The 25,148-nt window shown below is 35.5% G+C and overlaps 1 protein-coding gene across 2 annotated transcripts; it reads right to left on the bottom strand.

Moving 5' to 3' along the window:
* Positions 1-3,260: 3,260 nt before the first annotated feature.
* Positions 3,261-25,128, bottom strand: LOC113667460 (uncharacterized). 2 transcript variants are annotated; one of them, XM_089196153.1, is made up of 8 exons: positions 24,857-25,128; positions 15,757-16,011; positions 10,533-10,959; positions 8,736-9,859; positions 8,272-8,377; positions 7,730-7,782; positions 7,167-7,264; positions 3,261-6,582 (listed from the first exon to the last, which is right to left on the bottom strand). In XM_089196153.1, the coding sequence occupies exons 3-8, from the start codon at positions 10,909-10,911 to the stop codon at positions 4,797-4,799; spliced, it is 3,546 nt and encodes a 1,181-aa protein (XP_089052279.1). In that variant the 5' UTR covers positions 10,912-10,959; positions 15,757-16,011; positions 24,857-25,128; the 3' UTR covers positions 3,261-4,796. The 2 variants fall into 2 exon arrangements, with proteins under 2 accessions (XP_089052279.1, XP_027039080.2); XM_027183279.2 differs by lacking the exon at positions 24,857-25,128 and adding an exon at positions 16,215-16,468.
* Between the last annotated feature and the right edge of the window lie 20 nt (positions 25,129-25,148).

Raw genomic sequence — 25,148 nt, 5'->3', positions numbered from 1 at the left:
TTATAGCTATAGGCTGTCAGTTAATGACCTCTGCATAAATAATAATGCCGTTGAAGTATACGTGAAGTTTTCACTCCGTTTTCGCTTTGATTTTTGCAACGTCCTTCCTATTGTGATTTCGGATCGACTCTCAGACTGCCAGCAGTTCCTTTCTTTTGGTGAGGTCCGTCACGTGAGTCAGAAAAGAACATTGATGTCAGCGCGCTGAATATGCAGTTATTAGATGATTTGCTCATCACTTTCTTTGTCTGACCATCACGTTAACTTGGTGAATGAACTGTACGTTAGTTAATTGAAAGGTAGTTAATCTCGTGTGCTCTGTTTTGTTTCGTTTTTCATTTTTAGGCTAGTATCTTGCGCGTTCTGTCTTTGTCTTTGATTGTTGTTGTTGTTTTTTTTTTTCCTTTAGTTTCTCTCGCGCTCTGTTCCTTGTTCCATTTTTTATGTTGGTAAGATTTCCCTTTAATTGAGTTAGACCCTCATGCGTTTTCTTTTGATAGGCTGGTTACAAGTGCGCCCTTATGTGTTTGTTTCGCTAGTGACTTGTGTATTCTGTTTTGTGTTATTGTTTCTTTAGTGACGCGCGTAAACTGTTTATTCTTTGATTCTTAAGTAAGTGACTTTGAATAACCTCCATTGTTTAATCGGTGCGTTAGTGACGCGCACGTTCTGATTTGGCGAACGTAAGTTCGTGACTAGCTCAATTTTTTGTTTGATTGTTACGTTTGTGACCTGCGCACTCTGTTTAGTGTATTTTGTTGCGTAAGTGACTCGTGCATACATTTTATCGTTTGCTTAGTGTTATGTTCTTGCATGCACTGTTCTGTGTTCGATTGTTACGTTACTGACCCGCCCACGCTGTTTTGTCTATGATTGTTGAGTTAGTGACTCCCGCATGTTATCTCGTGTTTGATTTTTAAGTTTGACTTTGATTCTTATGTAAGTGCCTCGCCCACTCTGTTTCGTAATTGATTCTTTGTTAGTTTGTGGCTCGCACACTCATTGAAGCGTTTGATTGTTACGCAAGTGACTCTCACACTTAAGCGTTTGATTGTTATGTTAGTGACTCGCACTTTGTTTAGCGTTTGATCGTTACGATAGTGACTCGCGTACTCTGTTTTGTGTTTGATCGTCATGGTAGTGACTCGCGCACTCTGTTTTGTGTTTGATTGTTACGTTAGTGACTTGCACACTCTGTTCTGCGTTTGCTTGTTACGTTATGGACTTACACACTGTTTTGCGTTTGATTGTTACGTTATGGACTTGCGCACTCTGTTTTGTGTTTGATTGTTGCAGTAGTGACTTGCGCACTCTGTTTTGTGTTCGATTGTTACGTTACTGACTTGCATACTCTGTTCTGCGTTTGCTTGTTACATTATGGACTTGCACACTATGTTTTGCGTTTGATTGTTACGTTATGGACTTGCGCATTCTGTTTTGTGTTTGATTGTTACGTTATGGACTTGCGCTCTCTGTTTTGCGTTTGATTGTTACGTTAGTGACTTGCACACTCTGGTTTGTGTTTGATTGTTACGTTAGTGACTTGTACACTCTATTTCGTGTTTGATTGTTACGTTAGTGACTTGCGCACTCTGTGTGCGTTTGATTGTTACGTTATGGACTTGTGCACTCTGTTTTGCGTTTGATATGTTACTGACTGGCACACTCTGTTTTGTGTTTGATTGTTACGTCATGGACTAGCACACTGTTTTGCGTTTGATTGTTACGTTATGGACTTGTACATTCTTTTTTGTGTTTGATTGTTACGTTAGTGACTTGCGCACTCTGTTTTGTGTTTGATTGTTACGCTAGTGGCTTGTGCATTCTTTTTTTATGTTTGATTATTAGGTTATTGTCTCGCACATTCTGTTTTGTGTTTGATTGTTGGGAAAGTGACTCGCACACTGTTTTGTGTTTGATTGTTACGTTACTGTCTCGCGCACTCTGTTTTGTGTTTGATTGTTGGATCAGTGACTCGCGCACTCTGCTTTGTGTTTGACTATTAGGTTAGTGACTCGCACACTCTGTTTTTTGTTTGATTGTTACGTTATGGACTTGCGCACTCTGCTTTGTGTTTGACTTCAAGGTTAGTGCCTTGCACACTCTGTTTTGTGTTTGACTGTTAGGTTAATGACTTGTGCACTCTGTTTTGTGTTTGACTGTTTGGTAAGTGACCCGCGCGCTTTCTTTTGCGCTTGACTGTTAGGTTAATGACTTGTGTACTCTGTTTTGCGTCTTACTGTTAGAGTAGTGACTCGCGCACTCTGCTTTTTGTTTGACTGTTAGGTTAGTGACTCGCGCACTCTGTTTTGTGTTTGACTGTTAGCTTAGTGACTCGCACACTCTGCCTTGTGTTCGATTGTTACGTTAGTGACTCGCGCACTCTGTTTTGTGTTGGACTGTAAGGTTAGTGCCTTGCACACTCTGTTTTGTGTTTGACTGTTAGGTAAGTGACCCACCCGCTTTGTTTTGCGCTTGACTGTTAGGTTAATGACTTGTGCACTCTGTTTTGCGTCTTACTGTTAGGTTAGTGACTCGCGCACTCTGCTTTGTGTTTGACTGTTAGCTTAGTGACTCGCACACTCTGCCTTGTGTTCGATTGTTACGTTAGTGACTCGCGCACTCTGTTTTGTGTTGGACTGTAAGGTTAGTGACTCGGGCACTCTGTTTTGTGTTTGTCTGTTACGGTAGTGACTTGCGCACAACCCTCAAGAGTTTCAGGTACAAATCCGTCTCGTCCATTCTAGCGCTGTACGGAATATTTCGGGATTGGAATCCGCTATCGTTGCACTTTGCGTAACAGAAATATCTTTGAAATTGACGGAAATACTAACTGAATAACACGTTCCTAATTCAAAGACCTTGTTTACGTATACTTTCGGTTGCATCATGTACCTCTCATTTTCAGTCAGTGATTTCCACACTTTTAAAGCAGCCAGGACTACATGAGAAACTGTTGAGCGAGAAAAGGAACGTTTTATTATTTTAACCCAGTTATTGCATCAGTGAATCGTTACTTGTAGTGCAAGATTGAGAAGATCTGAAAAGGAGGTTAAGACGGGGTGGGTGGTTGGGTGGTTGGGTGTCTCAGTCTCTCCATTCTCAGGTTCTTATGCCTCAGGTCTTGCAAGGGGCGCTCCTTAAGTGACCGCTATTCGATGACATTGCAGTGGCGTGTACATGCCTTAGAACTTGATAAAGCGCCTCTTTTTGGTAACATGAAACATAATTTGGCCCACACGTGAATGGAGTCAAACAGGTATATCAAAGAGAGTTTATTTACATTAACCTCTTGCAAAATATTATTTATAAAAGTTAAAGTTTCATCTGTGAAGTCTTCTTGACCTTTGCAAAAATAAATACACTACATCCAGCAAAAACAAACAAGCAAAAATCACGTGCTTTAGCTTTGCATAATGTACAAAAATAGCCTTTTGCGTTAGAAAAATACTACAAAGCCGTGTTCACCTAAAAAATATTTCACACCTTTGCAATATGACAATATACTGAGTGAACTCAAATTTTCACCATCATAAACGGTAGAAAGTTGGTCCAAACTCTGCTAGAATGTATACAACACAAACTGACTTAAAATATAACGTTTGGTAATTCTACGGGGTAGCAATCATGAAAATGTAACATAGTTGTAACATTAGAAATAGTTATCAACTGAACCAGCCCTTGAGAAAGAGTTGCTCGTATATGTTGTGGTTTAATTTCGCTTTTGGTTCAAATTTTAGCTTCCTCTGTAGTCCCTGTGATAGTGTACGATTACAAAATTGACGGAAGGAAAATGAACTTTGAACCAAAGACAAATTAAACCATAACACATCAATAAGAAAATCGTAATTAATCAGGTTTTAATGTAAAAAAAAATCAAGCAAAATCGCATTGTGGAATTAATAAATTATAAATTTTACAAGCAATTATCTCTTGCTATTTAATTTCATTTCTAATCGATGAAAATTAAAGCCTTTATCTCACACTGCAACAAACAGCAACCTTATATTCACAAAATTTACAATGAAAATGAGAGAATGTCATCAAAAATTGACCATATAACACTTTTAACACAAGCCCTTGAAAGGGAAAGGGTTTTATGATTAATGTTTCCTGGGTCCAACAATGAAGTTCTAATAGGTGACCAGTAGTTTGCGTCTTTTTCAAACTACCGTGATAATGTAATTTCTGGAAGATGTATGATGAGTTCAGAATGCCGAAATAAATATATTTACAATGCCAGCAGAAATGAAAGCTTCCTAAAAATTACACTGTTAAAGCCTTAGGTGAGACTACTGAAAACAGAGGGTTTCAGAGCTGCTAATGAATGTGAGTACCTCCTGAGTTAACAATTGAATCAGACCAGCTGACTATTCTAAAAAAGAGTATTCAAAATGTGTAATTTAACACCATGTCAACACTTAAGCGTGAAATTCCCACCTCGGTGGAAAGATAACATCGTTAACTACATATTTATATCAATGAAAACTTAGCATCTACACTTGAAACAGCCCCACACATGCTGCTTGCAAAATTAATAATTTTTTAAACGAGTGGATATTTATCAACAAATCATTAAAAAATTCACTTTTGTAATTGTGTAAATTTTGAATCCTAGCATCTTAAGAGAGAAATTCTGCAGGAGTGGCTATTTTTGAGGACTTCAGAGCACAAGGAATGATTTGTGTAAATTATGGTAGATGCTCTTCTAGTGAAGTAAGTATGGTTTTTTCCCCTATCCAAACATGGGCTTCTGTTACAGTTTTTTCTCAAGTCCTTGTTACCAGAATGGTCACTTAAGTAAAAGAGTATAATGGGTAATTGGTTCCTTCTGGTGTCCTTGAGTTCGATGTACCAGGATAAGTTGATCCCAGCAAACAATGTGGGTGAATGTGTAGCTGATCATCTGTGCCCGTTATCAAGGCCGGAGCACCCACAGGTGCCACACCCAAGTGGTAGGTAGGACTAAACATAGGGGGTGTGGGAATGAAAATCCTGGATGCTGTACACAAGTGACTCGAAAGTGCGTCTGGTGGTCCTTGCAAATGAGCAGAAGGAGAGGATATGTAAAGATCAGGGCGATCTGGCATCATGGAGGAAGGACTCCATCTTCCTGGGTAAAATGTCATACCATGAAATGGTAGCTCTTCTTCGTAATGCTCCTTCTTTGGCTTCGGTGGAGGGGCTCTAATTTCATCTTTCCTGCTTGCTGATAATGAGCAAGAGCAGTCTGGGGGACAGAGGTCCTCGGAAACATAGTTATACCTTAACTGGCCAAGTTCTGGAGTGTAGTGATGTCTGGTGCTAGATTTAGGATGTTGCTGTTGCCCATTGGACTGTCTTCGTAGCCATTCTGCAAAATGCTCATCAACACTCTCTGATGAAGGGGAGCGTGTGTAGCAGCCTTCTAAGTTTTCTGATCGTGCCTGTTTATGCCTCTTCTTCTCCTGTTTGGAATGGGATGTTTCTTGTTTTAGAGGTGGACAGACTTCATCTAAAGCTTTCTTTGTTGTAAACCCAGGAGAGCTTTCATGAACACGAGATGGAACCTTGTTGCCATTAAATGGTTGACCACTGTACGGCTGCACACCATAAACTATGGATCCTTCTACTTTGGGTTTTAGTTCTTTAGTGGAGTGGTGCTTTGAACTGTCGTTGTGTTCTTGTTTTATTTGCGATTGCTGCAAATGTTTCAGCCTGGAATTTTCTCCACCACCAATTATTGGTCTCTGCACCTTGGATATTTCTTGCATTTCTTTCTGAGTCTGTGGCACAGTGTGACTCCTAGACTGTACCCCCGGAGGACTGTCCTCTGATGTTAAATCAATAATCTCTCTTCCTTTGTTAGCAGTATTTAACTGCTGTAAAGGTGGTACCACTCGCATATCATCATTCACAACTTTAGAGACCCTCTGTGGTGGAATAGCTTGATTCAGATTGGTACCAACAGCAACTGTGTTTTTTGCATAGACAAAGTTGGTTCTTGCACTTGTTTCCTCATGGCTACGAATCTCTTCCCTGCGATGCTGTTTCCTGTCTTGAGTGACAGTTGCCTCTTGTGAAAATTGTTGCACTGGAACAACTTTTTCTCTTCTGTCAGAGGATGAGGTGATCAGTGGCTCTGTGCTTGCAACTGACTTGCTCCTCCACAGTTTAGATTCTTCTGTGATGGATTTCACAGAAACAGGTGAAATTTCTTGCATATAGGAGGCTGTGGTGATGGCTGATGTTGTTATAACAGGTTTCATTTCTTGAGAATGGGCTATGTGCATTGCATTCCTCTTTACATCAGGTGTGGAGGTCACTCTTAAAGGTATTGCTTGCTGTGATGACACTGGTGCAATATTATCACGTGTATTTCTATCTCTTTCCATGACCTGATTCTGCTTCTTCTCTACGACAGCCTGGTCTGCATGAAAGCTTGGTTGCACTGCTTTGCTATTGGAGACTGTTAAACCTGGTTTTTTCTTGGTTTTGTCTAAAAGCTCTTTTTGTCCACAGCTGTCAGCAAAAGGGGGATTTTTCTCATCCATCTGTCTCTTGAGATCGTTTCTTATATGCTTCTCATATGGCAAGAGTAACCTGAAAGAAAAGGCAAATAATTTAAGGGGATATCACATAATTTCTGCAAGATTTCAGACAAGAAAATGCATGCCAAAATATTTTTATCACCATGGCAGCTGCAGGTTAAACATACCAGTACATTACAGACAGGGAAAGCTTTGCAAATGTAACTGGATGACATTCAATTGAAATTAGAACATACATGTGTATCTTAACCCTTTAACTCCCAAGATCTGATTGTTAATTCTCCCCTCTAGCTGCCAGACATTTCCTTGTAAATTAGTTACAAGAATTTAGTGTAAGATCAAAATAACATCCTCTACCTGATAAGTTTGAGTATTCTCCTCACCTGTTTACTGGATAATGTTTGGATATTATAGAGAGAAGTTACATGCTGGTCACTCCTGGGAGTTAAAGTGTTAAAGGAAAGGACAATGAAAGGTATCTAGTGGTAAAAAAACTCTCAAAAGGACAGCTACGATGGCATACCCATCTGATATGTGGAAAATGGACACATGGCAAAGAAAAACAACCAAGAATTTTGTTAAAGATGTAATCATTTCTAAATGGCCACTGTGAGAAAAACTTACTGCCAAACTCACCTTTCATAATGTCTCTTGGTATAAGTGGCAGCACTTGTTATAGTTGTACTTGCACCAAGTGAGTCATAAACACGTCGCCACAGACGTTTCCCAGTCACCTACAAGATGAACATTTACAACTGCTTAGGAGGTTTCTTTCAAAGCCAAACTACAATGGTTAGATTCATAGGCAAATAAAAGTAATTTCTCGGACTAATTTACAATGTAAATGTCAAAATAAGTTGCTTTTTTAATGGGAGTTGGTTTCTATGGGAGGTTTTTTCCCCATCCTGACTGAAAATAATGCCTCATACACCTGCACTTCTATTAGCATGCAAACATATGCAATGACCAGGAAACAGGACCTGTGTCTAATTCGGATACCTGCATATTCTGTGAGACTTTTCCCTACTTTACTGGAAACATTTTTTTCATAAAAATCAATTTCCAAACCAATTAACATACTTTTCAACTTTTACCTTACCTTTGTTTCATAAAGGGAATTGCAACACTTACAATACTAAATGTAAAGCAACAAACTACTGAGTTTAAAGACATGACTGTTTAAATAGTTTGATACTTACTGCATCATAGCCTCCAAATTTCTGCACTGTATTGTACATTGTCCACAGATTAACTGAGGGAATAAGACAACCATCAACTGATTATTAAAATAATTAAAAGAGCAAAAAAAGTTCGAACATTTTTCTCCCTAATCATTTTACAATTTCCCCTGTCATGCAAAATTCTTTGCACAATTCATTTCCAAACCTCAAAAATTTAAAGTATTCTGCATCAGGATTTGCACAGGGATGCATGTATATTTTTAACACCCACAACCTTAGAACTACGAATTCTTGTTTAACTAGCAGAAAAGATAGTGTACAAGCTACCTTTGGGAGCATGAAAAGTTGCAAATTTGTATCAAAAGTAATTACATGTTCATATACATAAGCACAGTGTATGTATCTACGGATGTATGTATGTACTGTATTTATGGATGCAATTTTGTATGTATAGAAGTACATGTAAATTTGATGTTAGCTTCACCCAATCCATGACCTGGTGGTAACAAAAATAGGTGTACTTAATTAACAGTTAAGTATTACAAACACAAGAGTCATACCTTTCTTAAAGCCCAAGGCAGGCAACTTGCCAAGTGGCTGGTTATTCTTTCTCATGAAGTCACGTAAGGTTTGCATGAAGAACTTCTCATCATCGTCATCATAAACCTGTTTATTCATAACAGAAGCAGGCATTTTTCACAAGAAATTCAAAGGATTTGTGTTCACTGCCATTAATATCATCATTATGATTACTATCATCATTATTGTTATCTGGCCCTTGACCTATCAATATCCCCACCCTAGCAAATGTTCATTTTGAAGTTTTATTCTCTTCAAAAGCAACTATTTTTGTTGCAATGTGCTATCAATTGACTTAAATCTTGAAAAAAATTAATTACAACTGCACTACTCCCTGCTATCCTGCCCTAACCCATCAATATCCCCATCCTGGCAAATGTTCATTTCAAAGTTTTATTCTCTTCAAAAGCAACTATTTTTTGTCACAGTGTGCCACTTGCAGTACCTCATCCTTGACATTTCCAGGCATCCTCAGTCTTTTCTTCTTCTTTTTCCACAAAATAGATTCCTCCATTTGTTTCATCTCATTCTCTTTCTTCTCCTCTGAAACAGAGGGTGGTCTGAAATGCTTTTCTTCATTTTCCTTACTGAACCTTGGCTTTGTAACATCATTGATGTTCACTGAAGATGAAATGGGTCCTGAAATTGGTGTGGCATTTTGAAAAGATTTTGCTGGAACTGACTGCACACTGCTTATGGGCTGCTGCAAACATGCCACAGGTTGGTTGCGCATAACATTGCAGGTAGATGCTGCTAGCTGTGTGCTGACGGTGCCTTGTGTTGTAGTTACTGGTCGGGTGCTCAAGACAGTAGGTGGATGTACATTGGCCTGGACGGCTGGCTGTGTTCTCGAATTGTCAACATTATGGGTGTATGTGACAGCTGTCCCATTTGAAGTTTTCTTGTTTTCTGTGAGGGAATTTGGTACTCTGCTTGTTCTACTCTCTGACATAGAGCTTGAACTTGAAGCAGGTATAACTGTAACATTTGTTCTAACTCTATCAGTCAAGTGTGGTTTCATCAGTGAAACAGTCTTTTTATTGGTCATACTGTTTTCAACATCCCTTAGCTTTGCGTTCGAAGAGAAAACTTGCTTTTGAATAGGTGTGGTCCTTGAACACTCTGAAATATTTGTACTGATTTCCTTTTGACTAGACTGCAGTGGTTGTGAGAGACACAGCACATCTGCCTTTAACTTGCTAGAGGGAATAAGAGGAGGTGGGATCTTTGTATGTTCTCCTTTTGCCAATGGCACATCTTGAACAGCAACTTTGGGAATCTCTGCTGTTTCTGCCTTTTCTGCGTTATTGACTTGTATTCGTGGCTTTATTAAGGGCGGTGGCCCATTGGTTTTCCTTCCCATTGCAGGAGGTGCCTTTATCTTGTCTTGCACACCTTCTGACATATCAGAACCTGCACTCTCTTCTTCCTCTGATACTTTGCATCGTTTTGCTGCTGGTGAATTTCCAAGGTGATTTTGAATGTCTGCCACAAACCGTTTCTTCTTGAGCACATTGTTTTGCGCAGTAAGCTTCTTTTTCTTCCTTGGCCTACCTTTCAGAACTGGTGCTGGTAAACAGAAAGAAAAAGGGGATATAAATAAAAGTGGAAAAAAAGGGATTTAGCAGTGGACATTCCACAAGGTAGCTCTTCTTGTCCTCTGTTTCTATGTTGAATTGGAATTGACAGTGTTGAAAAATGTCCACATTCACTGAACTAGGTTGGAGCATAGATTCAGTAGCACAATTGTGCTACACATTTCTTCACCTTGTGATCACTTAGCTTCAGGAAAATAATATACAAGTATCAATCTTTTCTGCGACAGAGCTTCAGTATCAGCCTTGTATATCAAGAAATAGTTCAGTTGGTTGTTTATATGTAGGAAAAAAAACAATCACATCTGACCACAATTTTGAAAAAAATCAAGATTATTCCAAACCTGAAAAACCATAAGAGAGACCAGCTTCTTATTTCTTCTTATACTGGTGAACCATTCATTTAGATCATGAAAATAAAGGACAATGCTTATGTCTAAAATGCTAATGTCTGGGTGCAAAGGATTAAGCATAAAAGATTGAAGAATTCTCCAGATCCTACTCTGAATTCTCTGGCTAAATTTGGATGGCCTGAGCTTTGCTTTTCTTCAAACATGGAGCTGTTATGTATCCTGTTAGCTTGCAATTATTGCCTTCTACAATTCTTAAAAAAGAAAAAAACCCTTAACATGCAACATTATTCATACCTTTGTTATCACCAGATAATTCAAACTTGTCCAAGCTGGGATGATGAAAACTATCTCTACAGAAGAGCACCCGTATACTTTTGTGTTCCGCAATAACTCCACCCAGTGCAGTCAACTGGGCTCTTGTCAAAAACATGCCCGATAAGAGCCTCCTTTTAAGAGCTCTGTAGCGACAATAAGCCGGAAATGTAAGTATGTGGAGGCTGCGAGGATGATCCCTTTTCATCCATGCCTCCCTGGCAGTTTTTAAAGTTTCTTTCTCCTTAGCAACATTGTTGCTGTTCAAATAGTATTTGTCATTGACACATACAAAATCACTTTCACACAAGGGTAACATGCCACAATTCCATTGGAGTCCTGAATTCTGCCATACAGCCATGTCGTGGCATTTAATGACAACCTTCTGGTCAGCATATAGTAACTCATCCTAATAAATATAAACAAATAAATACAGTCATTTTGAACACATGTAAAATAAAATGTATGAATCAATTTTATCAATAAAATATTAATTGTTTTGTGTTTATTTACACATGACATATTTACAAATTCTGGTCTCTCGTCATTTCATTCACCAAAGAGAGCAGTTAAAGCAGCTGAAAGCTTGAGTTTTGAAGTTAAAAATACATTTGAAAGACTGATGATGTGATGCATTTAGTTTGAGAGAGCAATGAAGGTGAGTGCTGCCAAAAAGACACATGAACAGAATTTACCAGCCAGGTTAGATGATATTGCACTTAAGACTGCTCCCACTTTTCTATCTACACTTCGTTAAGATACAAGTTGGATTATATCAAAATATGTCTAAAAATTTTACAAGGTCATCTTACAAATATTATATCTGTCTAGACAAAATGCCTTTCATCTTTAATACCCTAAAATTAGAATTAAATTTTAGGTGGGATAAAAAGTACTCGACGTATAGTCTTAAAAAGAACAGAAAAACAATACTATCATCACCAATCAGATACAAGATCAAAGCACAAAAATTAATAAATGATAATAAAACCTGAAAATGACCATATATCCCTTAGTAATTAAGATTATCACATCATTTTGGAGTAATGCCAAGGTTCAGCAAGGAAGGTCTAAATGTGACTCTTGTTTGTGTAAATTCAACCACAAGTGATATTTTAACAGAAAGGCCCATGCAGCATTCTTTTGGGGGAAAAAACCTCAGTTGGTGGCCAATAAAAGTGATGGCAAATTCTGGGCCTTGCACAGTTGATAATCATTTCAGTTCTATAACACTGGATGTTCATGTCAGATCTCACGTCTGATTTCCAGGCACCCAATTATTCCTTGAATGCACAACTTGAAACTTGAAACTTAAAAAAATGCCTAATAAAGCACATATCGGACCCCACTGTTACTAATATACAAAAACACATCAATGGCAAGCAACTTCACTGATTTTTAATTGTAAAAAGTTCATTTATTGTATGCACTTAGATTCCTTACATTCTTGCCTGCTAGAATGAAAAATTTGAAGGAGTTTCAATTACAGAAATGCCATTTTGTTGTGTGTTTGAAAGAACACATTTTTACTTGTCAAGATGATTAAAATTTCTGCTTGGAAATAATTTAATAATATTTCTGCTGAAGCAGCTGCGCATCAACAAGGAGAAGAACTTAAAAAAAATAAATAAAAAAATATTCTATATATATATTATACTGAGATGAGTTATCCACATGGTAGTTTACTGCAGTGGATGATTTGTACATTCACTGTTATTTCAAGTGAGTTGGCAGACCAGTTGACACTTGATTTGCTTGATGCATGTTTCATTTAACTGAAATACATGAATTTGGAGTGCTAAAATATGTTTTTCTTTTTCTGCAGGGTTATAGTTTTGTGGATATTGGAAAATCTGCAAAATCCACAGAAGTTTAAACGTAACAAAAATTACATGAGACTGAGTACCCTGAAGTGATACAGAACCTGATGCAAAGATCTATTCACACAATTTTGAGAAGTTAAATTTCTCAGATATTCCAAATTTCATTGTAAACTTGGTAAGATGATCAAAATAATCCAAGATTTAGCTAACAACTGTATCAACAACAACCTCTTAATCATCAATCCAAATTATACACTTATCACTCCCTTGAAAATGAAAAAAAATATGATAAATAAAAGGAAAAGCAGTATGACTTCCTTGTTATGTTTTATTGAAAACATTGATTCAAATAATACAACATGGCAAACATTCTCTTGTAACCATATACAACAAAATTGAAAAAGCATCTAAAAACCCATGGCTGTGCTAAGTGTTAGGGTAAAGGGCTAATTGTTCTCTCCTATCTTGCGAGACTCACATGTAATAACAATTCAAATAATTTTATTAATTGAAGCCTAAAAATCTGACAGCCTATCCAACCTTACTCTGCACATGTGTATCAACAATGTAGTTCTTGCTAGGGAACAATGTTCTGTTATAGAGTCTGTTCATTTTGCATACTGCTAGATAAAAATAGATGTGATCTAAAAGTTCCCTGTTTTATAATTAAACATTCACTGAATAAAACATGGGAACAGGCAGATCAAACTCAGCAAGAAGGAAAATTTTAAATTGATAAACATCAAAAAGTACAGAATGCTAATTAATTCAAGGCCTTTTGATATGAACATGTGCTTAAAGCCAAACTTGGTCTTGGCAATAGTGTATTGAAGTGCATAAGAGTGGTCACTTGCAATACTCTTTCAAGTACTCAGAATAATCAACTAACATTTAGCTGTTAATGTTAAATAGTATTTTACGGAAAAACTCTTTTATGACTGAAATAAATTAAACAGTAAATGTAGCACTGTCGCTGAAATTAATAAAATTTTTGTTTAATTGTATCAAATAACAGTCAAACAAAACAAAACAGATAACAAATTGTGACATTTTCCAAATAGTGTTCACTTATTCTGAAGGTCGAGACTTGGTACATTTATTGAACAAGTTTGAGAATTAAAAAACAATCAAAATGAAAGAATTCTATAATTGGGTTTGGCAAGAAATAGCAGAATTACCCTTGATTATGTTTCATAATCCTTTCAGCTCTCACAAGAGATTTGACTTGACTTTATTCTTCAATACTAAGAGATATTAAATAACATTGAATCACTTGATTTTATACATGTTTATTGTGATACAGGAACTTGTTTCATCCCTAAATTTAGAACTTGGAACTTCAAATTCTTCCAACCAGAGCCAGAGTAATTTATTTGCACAGTGAAATTAACATATAACCGAGCTCGGATGAGTGTTGAACCTCTTCCAAAGAAAACAATTCCAAAAAAATCAAACTTGACAATTTAGATATTTAATTGGTATTAATCACATGAAATACAAGGAAAGAGACATTGCATCCCGTACAAAAATCACAACTAAAATTCAATGATAGATTCGAGATATTTCAACAATGAAACTGACAAGCGGAATCACGGAGCGATTAATTATCAAACCAGAATATAGTGTGAAGCACATTTAAGAAACAAAATTTCGCGATCTATCAAAATCTTCTGCCTAAAATATGCTCTTAGACGTCTAAAGTGGATGCAAAATTAAAACAATGGTAAAAATTGACTTGATCTCCCATTTAATCCTACATAAAAAGATAATGTAATACAACACGTATTAAGTAACCAGTGAATTTACAACAGAATGCGAGCCGTATTTTCAACTAAACTTAAATCAGTCCGTACGTATCATCATCACTATATCTATCATTTAGCAATTTCAACGTCAAAACGAGCACCATCAAACAATATTTCATGAAAACAATCCGTGGTTCCTTATTCCAATTAATATCAAGACCATGTGGTAATTTGTTTACACGCATCGATTTCTGTTCAAAATGGCTCTTAAAATAGTACAAATCTGCCGAATCACGTCCAAAAACAAAGCGAATATTTTTTGTCGAGAAATCGATCTAAAACGAGTTTTCGGGTAGGGGAGAAAAATTCACTTACTTAGATTTCTAAAGCTGCAAGCAGGTTATTATTTTTATTCAAATATTTCCTATTGTTTTGACTTAATACACATCTGTCGAAGGCACAGAGGTGTAATTTTTCATCACATACAATGTCAATTTCTGCTTAAAATAGCGCCGAAAAACAGGTATTGTTATGTATGCGTTTTATTCGTAAAATTGATAATAGTGAAAACAAAACTATAGCCCAGAATAAAAATTACTTCGCAAACTGAAATACAATCTCTCGACCGGAAACATCGCGAGTGAATTTTACTTGCGGTGCTAAAAATGCAAATCAATTTCTTTTGTTATCATCAAACACCGCTAGCTGTTTTTATAGCTTAAATAATCGAACTCATATAAACTTTTCATTTCTCAATTTAATGATCGTAAATTTTCAATTAAATTTGCACCCTAATCGCGTAAAAAATTGGAAATAATTGTAAACATTGCACGGAACGCACTATGAATAAAACGTTGTTTACTGATATGACCTCATGAATATAAATTGCGTGGTGTTGTAAAAACTTCATTACATGGAACCACCGAGCTGTTGCTGATAAAATACTTCGATGAGTCCTGAACTTACCAATAAACTGTCAATTTGAATCTCTTGACTATTGAGTTTCTAAACAGTTTATCCAGGCAATTAAGAGACTATAAAATCAGTTCGGACGTTATCAAAATTAAGAAATGAAATTTAATGAAGTTCAGCACATGGGAATTCTTTCACTTCCTCGCGGCGCGCTATAGAAACAAAAGACCAAATCACAGTTTCTCGATCAGTTTGCCAAGAAGTGTTACACTTACGACTGGATGAACTGAAGATCACTACTAAAAAAACAAAATATTTTAGGCACATTATTTTTTCTCAGTTCTAATAAATATTCATCTAAATATAGGACATACAAGTGGTAGACAGATACAAAAGCGTGTTCCACTGAGCTTAAATATTCCGTTTTAATACGCCACAATTTCTTTCTCCTGGGCTCATGTTTTAAGTTTTAAAGTGAAGAAAGATTAAAGATAATTTGATTTTTTCTGATTTCTATGGTAAAAAAAAGATAATTTGAAATCGACGATCCAGCGCAAAATTTCTAACAACGTCTTCACAAAATCAATGAAGCATTATAACTTCAACAAACAAATTTTTAGTGTTTTTAGATTTGTTAACCTTGGCCATTTTACGGGCTCCAAAACGGCAAATCAAAGCAATAAAATGAAATAAAATCCCTGGTAAGTAAATTTATAAATAACTGACCTGTCCGTGGTTTGCAAGGCGTCCTGCGGGAGTATCTTCGGGTCTAAAATAAAGCCTCGCGGAAGCAAGCTGGCTGTCAGTACTCGCGTCGTACCAAACTAATTGTAGTTCAGCTATGCATATCGGTTGGTCTGTGGAATTCCTCACAAAATAAAACTCTCCGAGACAGAAATTTTTTGCCACGCCATCGACAATTAATCTGAAACCTCTGTAGAAGGTGTAAGTGCTGTGCCGTCCACAACTGGCCCCGATCCACTGAAAATAAAAATCAATAATTTAAAGTCAGTTAGGCAGTAATTCTGTCATGGTATGCTACAAAATGAAATGTATTGAACACGTCTAAATTGCCTGTTGACGCATCGGTTTGAACAGGAAAATATTCGTCAAGCCTTTGAAAAATAAAATACTACATCGATGGAAAATTTTAGACGCGAAAAGGGAAAACAAATCAAAAATACCTGTACTTCAGTTACGGGCATCGTAGATGAAGTTGAATTGACATCGCCACACATAACAAATGAGGTTTAAAGTTTGGCAGGACACGTGACTACGCAAACGTCATAGATCGAACTGACAGTTACAAACACGCTTGACACATGCGGTTCACCAGGAATTTTTTAATTTACAAAGTAATAGTTGAGAAGTATTTTGTTAAATTGGAAAACTAAGCCCAGAAAAAGTGTCTAAAATGACAAATTCTACAAAAAACCGGAACTGACAAATCAACGGCGTTGTTCCAAAACGGAAAAATATTTCCTTGTTTCATGTTGTTACCAAAGCCATTGATCATTTCCTGTTGCCTAATGTGTTTAATGACGTTTTTTTAGATGAAAATTTTTTTCCAATTGTGACCCACTATCCAACTTCCTCCCCACCCACTGGAAAGATTTTGATACGGTTAAAGACACATATCAATTTACTAATGATCCTACACAAGTTATGAATTTAAAATTTGAAATATATATATATATATATATTTAGTAATATTCATAAAACTTTTCCCTTGGACTATTCATACTTTGAAGTATTCTTAAAGAATTTTCATATGTGTAAAATGTTAAGTTTAAAAATTCAGAAGTTATTTGATTCCTTTTCTAATTCAGGAAGAAAAATTACAGGAAAAAAATATCTCATTAAAAACAAAATTTAATTACAAAGTAATAAAATTATTATATTCCTGATGATTTAATTGCCTTAAGGAAGTCACAGCAGAACAAAAAATAATACTGTAGTTGAATTTTCTAAATATTTTTAAAGGAGCATGTTAGTTATTGCTTTGGTGATCATCCTTCTAATGGCAACACAAAAATTGTGTTAGCTCTCTACAGTTTTCCCTTTCAATCATAAAATAGGAATTCTTTCTCATTCTCACTTAACTATTAACTTTTATGGTATTTATCGACCAGTAGCTGTAATTTTCAGCCGCACACTTTTAATTACCAATAATGATGATGATGAGAATAAATTATTATAGCCTCATATACAGCTGATTTCCTAGTCAGAAAATGCAATACAGTTTGAAATATTGAACCTTCAGGGCCTCATCAAGGATAATCTCTTTTCATAAACTAAAGCTTATTTGGCACGAGGCCGAATAAAGCTACTCACAGTAAGTTAGGGCCAGCCTTTTCACCTTTTAACACCGATTTATATATTTTGATTTGATAAGAATCATTTCAAATTTAGAGACTGTCCATGTCTAACTAAAGTTAACACTTACCCTTAAGAATGACTCACATTTAATTTCCCCTTAGAATCTCCCCCCTGAATCAAACATTAATGATCACCAACTAAAGACTGAAGCTCTTGATTGTTAAACCAATTCTTCTAACTGGCACCTTAGGAAATGTGTAGAAAACAGTACAGAGAATTTGCAAACTGATGTTGGGGTGTAAATGGTCAAGGGGAAGCTTAACTTATGATATTCCATATGGGAGGCTCTCAAACATTTGACTGGCTTTTTAAAAACATGTAAGCATAATTTGTCATCAAACAAAGAATGGAGATGAGAACCGGAAAAAAGCAATCTTTCATCATGCATGTTTTATAAATTGAATACTCTCCTGGGATTAGAATGTTCCTTATCACAATTGAGGCTTTTCAGGGTTGGACTTACATTACCAAATTAAATACTGAGAACTATTTCTTATAATCTGCTGTTTCTGTAACCATACAACTGCATTTTCTACCAAACCAATTAAAAAATTAATTTCAAGTCCCATAATATTGGAAACAATATCAGAACACTCAGATAAAGTCTTAGAAAAAGTAGGGAATTGCATCTAACCTACTTCAAAAGGTACACACTTTTGTTATATTTGACCTTAAAAACACACTACCAGTATATCACATATGTGGTAAAGAGATTGCTTATTATAGCTGTGAGAAAAATCAAACTTTAGGTGAATGTCTTCAGCTGTAGGTAAAGTAAAGTAAACTAGATAAAGGGATAAGTTTATAAGGTTTTGCGGTGCTATGTGGGCTGGGGTATTAGAAAATTACTTGGTTTTATCAATGAAATGAATTGAAAATGTAAATTGGCTAAAATAAAGAGTTTCTAAAGCTGATGCTTTTACTCTGATGGAGGTCTAATTCTCAAAGTTTCAACTTTAGGAAATTTTTTATGGTGATCCACATACTGTTTTTCAACCCAGTTGATAAAACCAAATTATGTAGTAAATTGCTCATTTTATATTGTATACATTTATAATGTATTAATGGAAATGTGAGAAAAATAAGATTTTCTTTTTGCCTTAAGCCAATGATGCAGATGTCATGCTTAATTTAAGTAAACATACTTGTACACAATAGACTTTAAAACGAGTATTAATCTAGTTTTGTCATAAATTCAACTAGTAACTTCAAACAATTAATGGTATTGAATGTAGAAATTTCCATATATATTTCTATTCTTTAAAGAGTTTACTGCAACTGTTACACCATACAATATCAGAATACATGTCCTTGAAGGTAATCTCAAGGAAGAAATTTCAAAAGGAAAAAATTTATACTGCTAGAGGCACTCTGTAATCCATTTCAACACTAGTAGAAGACCTTTTTCTAATGGCATGTTACATCAATTGAGTAGATTGATCCCTAAATCATTTTAATAAATACTTCATATTGTTGAGATAATATTGATTATAAAACAATTCCTCTATTAAGCTCTCCAAGTATTTCAAGTCCTCCATTTAATTCTGAAAGGTAATTAACCTTAAAAATTCCTATTGCAATATCAATTAATGCAACAAAAATAAGACATGCTATCTTGAAATGACAACAGAATCTTTTAAACAATTTACAAGAAATGTATTAATGAAGCAGTTTAAACTTTGGATTTCAAGTTGGATCTTGGAAATGACTAGTAGTCTATTTGTTAAAATAATAACAATGACTTTGTTTTGAGATTCCTAACAACCTTCAAAGAATATTTTGAATGGTCTAAACATTCAAATATATTTTGATTCTTGCTAAGCAACTTGGACAGTAATATTGGAGCATCAGTCCTCTTCTTTCCATCTCTAGGAGATCTTTTGGATTATTATGATTTACACAGAAAGGCATTAGTCTTTGAGGCAATCTCTCCCTCTCCCATAAGTGATAACATGTAATTTCTACCTATAAAACATCCATGCATTGTCCAGCAAACAGGTAATAAGAATAATGAAAAATCAGATTTTGGGAATTAAGATATCACAGAAGGAAAATCAGCATTTTCATTCACACTGAGACAGCATGAAAATTTCGCTTTCCATCCCAGTGAAAGTACATTTTCTTAAAGCTTAATAAACACTGATTTTGACTAAGTAATTTAATTTAATAATTTTACCTGTGAACTGAATAGGAGCTTACTTTTTTCACGCTGAGACAATTTACAAGATCAGTTTATTTGACCACACATTTTTATCAATACATTTCTTTTACATTGGAATGTGATCTGCATGCACTAAACTAAAAAGATTGTCTGGAATTTGTATTTTAACACCTTGTTATTTTTAATCATTTTTTTTTTACTTCAAAGTAGCACTTTTTAGCAAAGTTTTTGATGTAAATGCTATATCTTGAAAATTAAGGAAAAAATTAAAATCTGGAACACCCTTTTAGGGTTCATTACATTTCCAAAATTATCACCAAATTTTGTGAAAATTGAGAGAATGCTGCAGCAAGAATAAACTCTCCAAATATCAGAACTCAAGTCAAAACACTTTACCAGAAAACGCGACTTAAATTTTTTTGGAGGGCCACAGTTTTTGTTTACATAAGTGCGTTTCCACTTCATGCGTGTGAAGGCTGTTAACCAATCAAATTGGAGCAAGCCATTTGACACTGATCTGGCTGTCAGCACTGAAGTGCACTAGGGAGCAAAGAGCTGATATGATTTTTGAGGAGTTAGGATAAGAAGGTGAAGTGTAATATACATGAATATGTAGCTATTTTTGCTGATATGGAAGGTGCTTCAACCAGCAAAAAGAGGAGGAAAGAGGTCAGGCAGAAGAAGGAGAGCTACACTAGAAACAAAACTCAGCTTTTCAACTATCAATGCTCAAAGGGTAATACTACAGAAATGATGATGGACTGTTGGTGATATTTTTAACGAACTAGTGCTTACAGCAACTTTGATTGAAATAGGCTCTGACCACTGAATTGCAAAGTCTAGTAGGAACTGCTATCACTGTCAGTGAGCAATATTTCTGCTCCAATGCAAACTGTGGAGAAATTTTAGGAACAGTGAAAGGGACTTGTTGCTTTTGGACATGATGACAGCTTGAAACAATAACTGAATTATATAAACACATAACAAATGAGCAATTTCAGAACTGAAAGAAACCGTACAGTGTGCTTTGGAAATCAACAGTGGTTTTGAAATTGTTAATTAAATGACAAAAAGAAGTTGACATAAAGTGACATCAATCTTGTGCCTTCCGTTCTATTCTCAAATTACTCTTTGCTTTATATCTCCTTAAGTTAAAAGATAACAAAATCAAATTTTAAGAAGTTGATAGATCTTTTTTGTATCAAATTCTCATGAAATTGAAAAAAAAAAGATTTTTTTCCTTCTGTGATACCTTAAAGGTTTAAAAAAATTTGAGATGCTGCATATATCATTCTATCAATGCATAAGACGTTATTTGAGTAATAGAAACAAATGATGATCAAAAGATCTAGAAACTAATATTTCACATCTGAAAATGTTATACTGAATCATTTGAATGGGAGGTTTCCTAAATTTGGAGGATTGGTTGAGGATTGTGAAATTCTTCACTCCAAAATAACAAAGATTTACACTCACTGTTTAGCTTTCCAAGTTGATTTAGCAGAAAGACAATCTATTTCAGGCCATACACACAACTAAAAGTTTCAAAAGTGGAATTTCATACCTCACATCTAAAAGCCCAAAATAATGGTTATGATTTACTGTATTTACTCCTGTATAAGTTGACCTTTTATGACCAAAAAATCAGCCCAAAAAATCACCCTCAACTTATAGACGAGCCATACACAAAGACCTGACTCAAGCAATCCAAGAAATTAGAATAAGAATTGCATCATTTCTGTCAAGAAAACTGAGTTTACAAAACCAGTTTTAATTGTGTTCTAGTTTCATCAATTTTCAGCACATTTTTCGTCAACAAAAAAGTTTGAAATAATACATTTTAAGTGGCTTAAACACAAAGCTACTGGAGCTGATTTCTATTGTCTTCTGATCTGCAGAGCAGACATTTTTTCTTACAGCTTTGATGCTGTTTATGACACTAAACTGTCATTTTCATTGAACAATTTCAGTGGCTTAGTGACCTAATGAATGCTGTACTCTCATGTGGTCTAGTTTGTTACGCACGATCCTTCGAAGCTCTTCAGTGTTCCTTCGGTCTACTAAATCTCCTTTCAAAATCAACATTAAGATGAAGGTTAGTTTTAACTAACCTTCATCTTTAAAAATGCAAAAAAAAAAAATGCAAGAGGATTTCATTTTTAATGCAATTTGCAAAATATGGTGAAATACTTCTTTAGTAAATTGAAGTGCTTGTGTATGCTTAAATTGTGGTGATATATACACAAGTGGTAATAAATTTGGTAGCACTCGGTTACAGTTTACCCTGCAGTTTTTCTAATTTTTTTTATTCCCCGTGTTTTCAATACATTCTCAGAAATAAGAGATTAACTTTTTGGGAAATTACTATTGTTCTAAATTTGACTCCTTTTACTAGAAATGATGAAAAATCTGATTTTTGACCTTGAAAATGGGGATCGACTTATACACAAGTTTGATTTATATGCAAGTAAATAAGGTAAAGAACAAATTAATCCAAAAGTACCAATCAATACAATAATACAATATGGTAGAGGTCAACAATGCTTTTCTGATTCAATAAAATTTGAAACAACTCTTTAGTTGAGTAATGTGAAGTGTTTCCTAGCCTTTTTACATGATGAACCTATACATGCCATTTTCTTTTTGCACTTTCACTCTTGAAGCATTATCAATGACAAAGATGTCCATGGGTGAAGACTTTCATGGCATCATACAAAGCTTAGGCTGAGAGTGCATGTGATTCCTCCTCTGGTACAAAATAGTAAAGGTTTTAAAGTCAAACAAAATATTACAGTATGGCATGAACAATTTCCATGGGAATCACATGTATAATTTGCAAATTGGCATTTTTTTCTGTTTTGTGAAAACATATGATTTTCTAGTTTTAATTGCCTGAGATTTTGGCTGGGAACTAATTTTTACAATTTTCTGTTAAATAGGCAGAACATTGATAAGTCTGACAAGGAAGAAAATCAACAACTTACATTAAAAAAATTCAGGACTTGTTGGATGTTGGATCATTCATGATTATCATATGTAGATATTTAAAAAAAAACTGATACATGACTTACATACAGAGATTTTTAACAGACGGAAGGTAAAAATTTTTCATAAATTTTCATTTAGCAGGATCTTTTCCATTAAAACCTTTTTTAATTTTTGCATCAAGGGCAATCTACTAAGTCAAAAGTACATTGATACCCACAAAATTTCTACACCAAACAGTTTCTCCTAAACTTCCATGGCATGTTACATGGTATCCATTGGCCGGTGTCTATATGTCCCTTCCCCATGTAAAGGCTAAGATCAAGACAGAGAGTATAGTTTCTTTGCTAAAGACATGACCTGCCCCACATTTAGTCTGAAAAATACCATGATGGTTGTTAATTCTCCTCTCTAGTTGCCAAAAATTTACTTGAAAATTGGTTACAAGAATTTTGGGGTTCAGTTGTAGGTCAACATAAAAACTTCTACTTGATAAGTTTGAGTATTCTCATTACCTGTTTGATGGAAAATGTACATGTATGGATATGATAGGGAGAAGTTACAAGTTTATCACTTTTGGGAGTTAAAAGGCTAAGAGACTCAAAATTATCAATACTTTTTATCTTGATCTTGCACCAGCATCTCACAACCAATTTACAAGAGAATGAATGGCAGCTAGAGGGGAGAATTAACAATCAGATCTTAAGAGTTAAAGGGTTAATGGCTTCCCCTCAGCAGTAACTGCTCATTGCTATGTTGAAAGGTTAACACCTAAATCATTAGCTTTGGTCACTGATTATTCTCAGTTGATAGAAACAAAGTATTAGCTAATCATGAAGTCTGATCATCTCAGTATAGAGGGTAGTCCTAAAAAATATTGTAACTGCTGACAGTGACCTATGTTTTACAACCAGAGAGAAAGTCACCATCAGAGTCAAGTGAACAACTGGTTTTCACAGACCACATCTACTTTCAATGGTTTAAATCCAAGGGTAATATTTGACTGTGAAGTCTAATCTTCAGGGTGAAAAAGTGTAGGACTGAAAAACAAATTGTTGTCAGTAGAATGGTCTGATGTTTCAACAACCTTAGCAGAATCAATCATCAAAGGCAAAAGATGATGACTTCCACCAAGGTTGTCAAATGTCAGTCACCACAACTGATAACAATTCCTTTCAGGACTACTCTCACCTAAAAGATCAGACAACACAATCAAGCAAACCAGACATGTAAAACTTGACTGAAAAAAAAACTTTGCTTGATTCTAATAACAACTTTTGCTCAGGTTGTTGAAATGTCAGTCACCATCACCAACACAGTCTTTTTCAGAACTTATCAAGCTGGAATGATCAGACTACAAGAAGAATGCCGACTGTGCAGATTATTTGTAAAATGCTGGGGAAAAGCAAATCTTAAGTGAAACAGTGTTTTAAACCCTTTTGTATATTAAGGGCATCGGTTGTTCAAATGGTCAATAATGCTGATGCTTCCAATAAATTGATACCTGATGGATTGTGTGGTTAATTTGCTTTGCAGCAACATGGATTTCTATTTAACACAATATCTCAGATGGCAGCACATGTATATTAGAATAATAGAAGACCCCACCCAAAGGTGGTGTCAAAGCATGTAAAATCTTGCATGACCAATGTTCATTTACACTGATCAGCATCTGGCCTCAAATTTAAAACTCGAGTACCAATACTTTAAAGCCTGTCAGTTCTGGTCCAAAGTTTAATTCAAACAAGATGGACCATTTTTTGTTTACTTCTTGCAAAAAAATAAATTACATCAAAAAGGATCTGTAAAATATATATGATAGTCTTCCCCTTGCTACACTTTCTAATTACAGAAATAGTGGCTGATTTCATAACCTACGGGAATGGAAGAGCGCGCAAGTACGGAGTCAAGGGAGAATGTTATGTACCTCCAACTATTCATAAGAATTTGTCCACATGCATCTAGATTGTGAATTTCTTACATGAATTGAGGATATACACACGGCGCTTATAGGTTAGGAACTAGCTCGGTAGTTAACCAACAAAAATAAATGATGTTTTCAACGTGACAACGATGACGGACTTTGATCTGGCTAGACTTGATACAAAATAATGTTGTAAAGTCTTCACCTCCCTTCAAGATCAGCTGTCTAATGTATGAATAGAACTAGCACAATGGCGACGAAGCGAAAATCAGCTGAAGAAAGCTGAAGCAGCCACGAGGCTGATGCTTCCGTCGAAAGTAATAAATTTTAACTACAAACCAATATCTACGGTGAAATTCCTTGTTACAGGTTCTTACCTTGAAGTAGAACGGGAAATCGCCATACAATTTCAACCACTTCGTGCGCAGGATGTAGATTTCTACCCGGTAAATACACGAGCTGTGGAATAATCTTTTGCTGGTGCATCTTACTTCTTGTACATGAAAACGAAGCTTTAAAGCTTTAAAGCTTCAGAAACAGATCACACCAGGTGTTTTGACCGATCGGGACGCTGTTATGAAGATTGTTCTCAAACCGTCTACTCTGTACATTGAGGTTGGAAAAATTTCCTCCCACTCATTTTGGTTCCAAGCTTCCTCGATCAGCTTG

Source organism: Pocillopora damicornis, chromosome 2 (assembly GCF_964200805.1).
Source record: "Pocillopora damicornis chromosome 2, jaPocDami1.2, whole genome shotgun sequence".
NCBI lineage: Eukaryota > Metazoa > Cnidaria > Anthozoa > Scleractinia > Pocilloporidae > Pocillopora > Pocillopora damicornis.
This window is presented reverse-complemented; position numbering and strand designations above follow the sequence as displayed.

Coding starts and splice junctions, on each gene's coding strand:
- LOC113667460 (XM_027183279.2), bottom strand. CDS start 16,268: ATGTGTGGCGATGTCAATTCAACTTCATCTACGATGCCCGTAACTGAA. Junction 7,783..8,271: donor TGCCTTGGGCTTTAAGAAAG/GTATGACTCTTG, acceptor TTATTCCCTCAG/TTAATCTGTGGACAATGTAC. Junction 7,265..7,729: donor AATTTGGAGGCTATGATGCA/GTAAGTATCAAA, acceptor TTCATCTTGTAG/GTGACTGGGAAACGTCTGTG.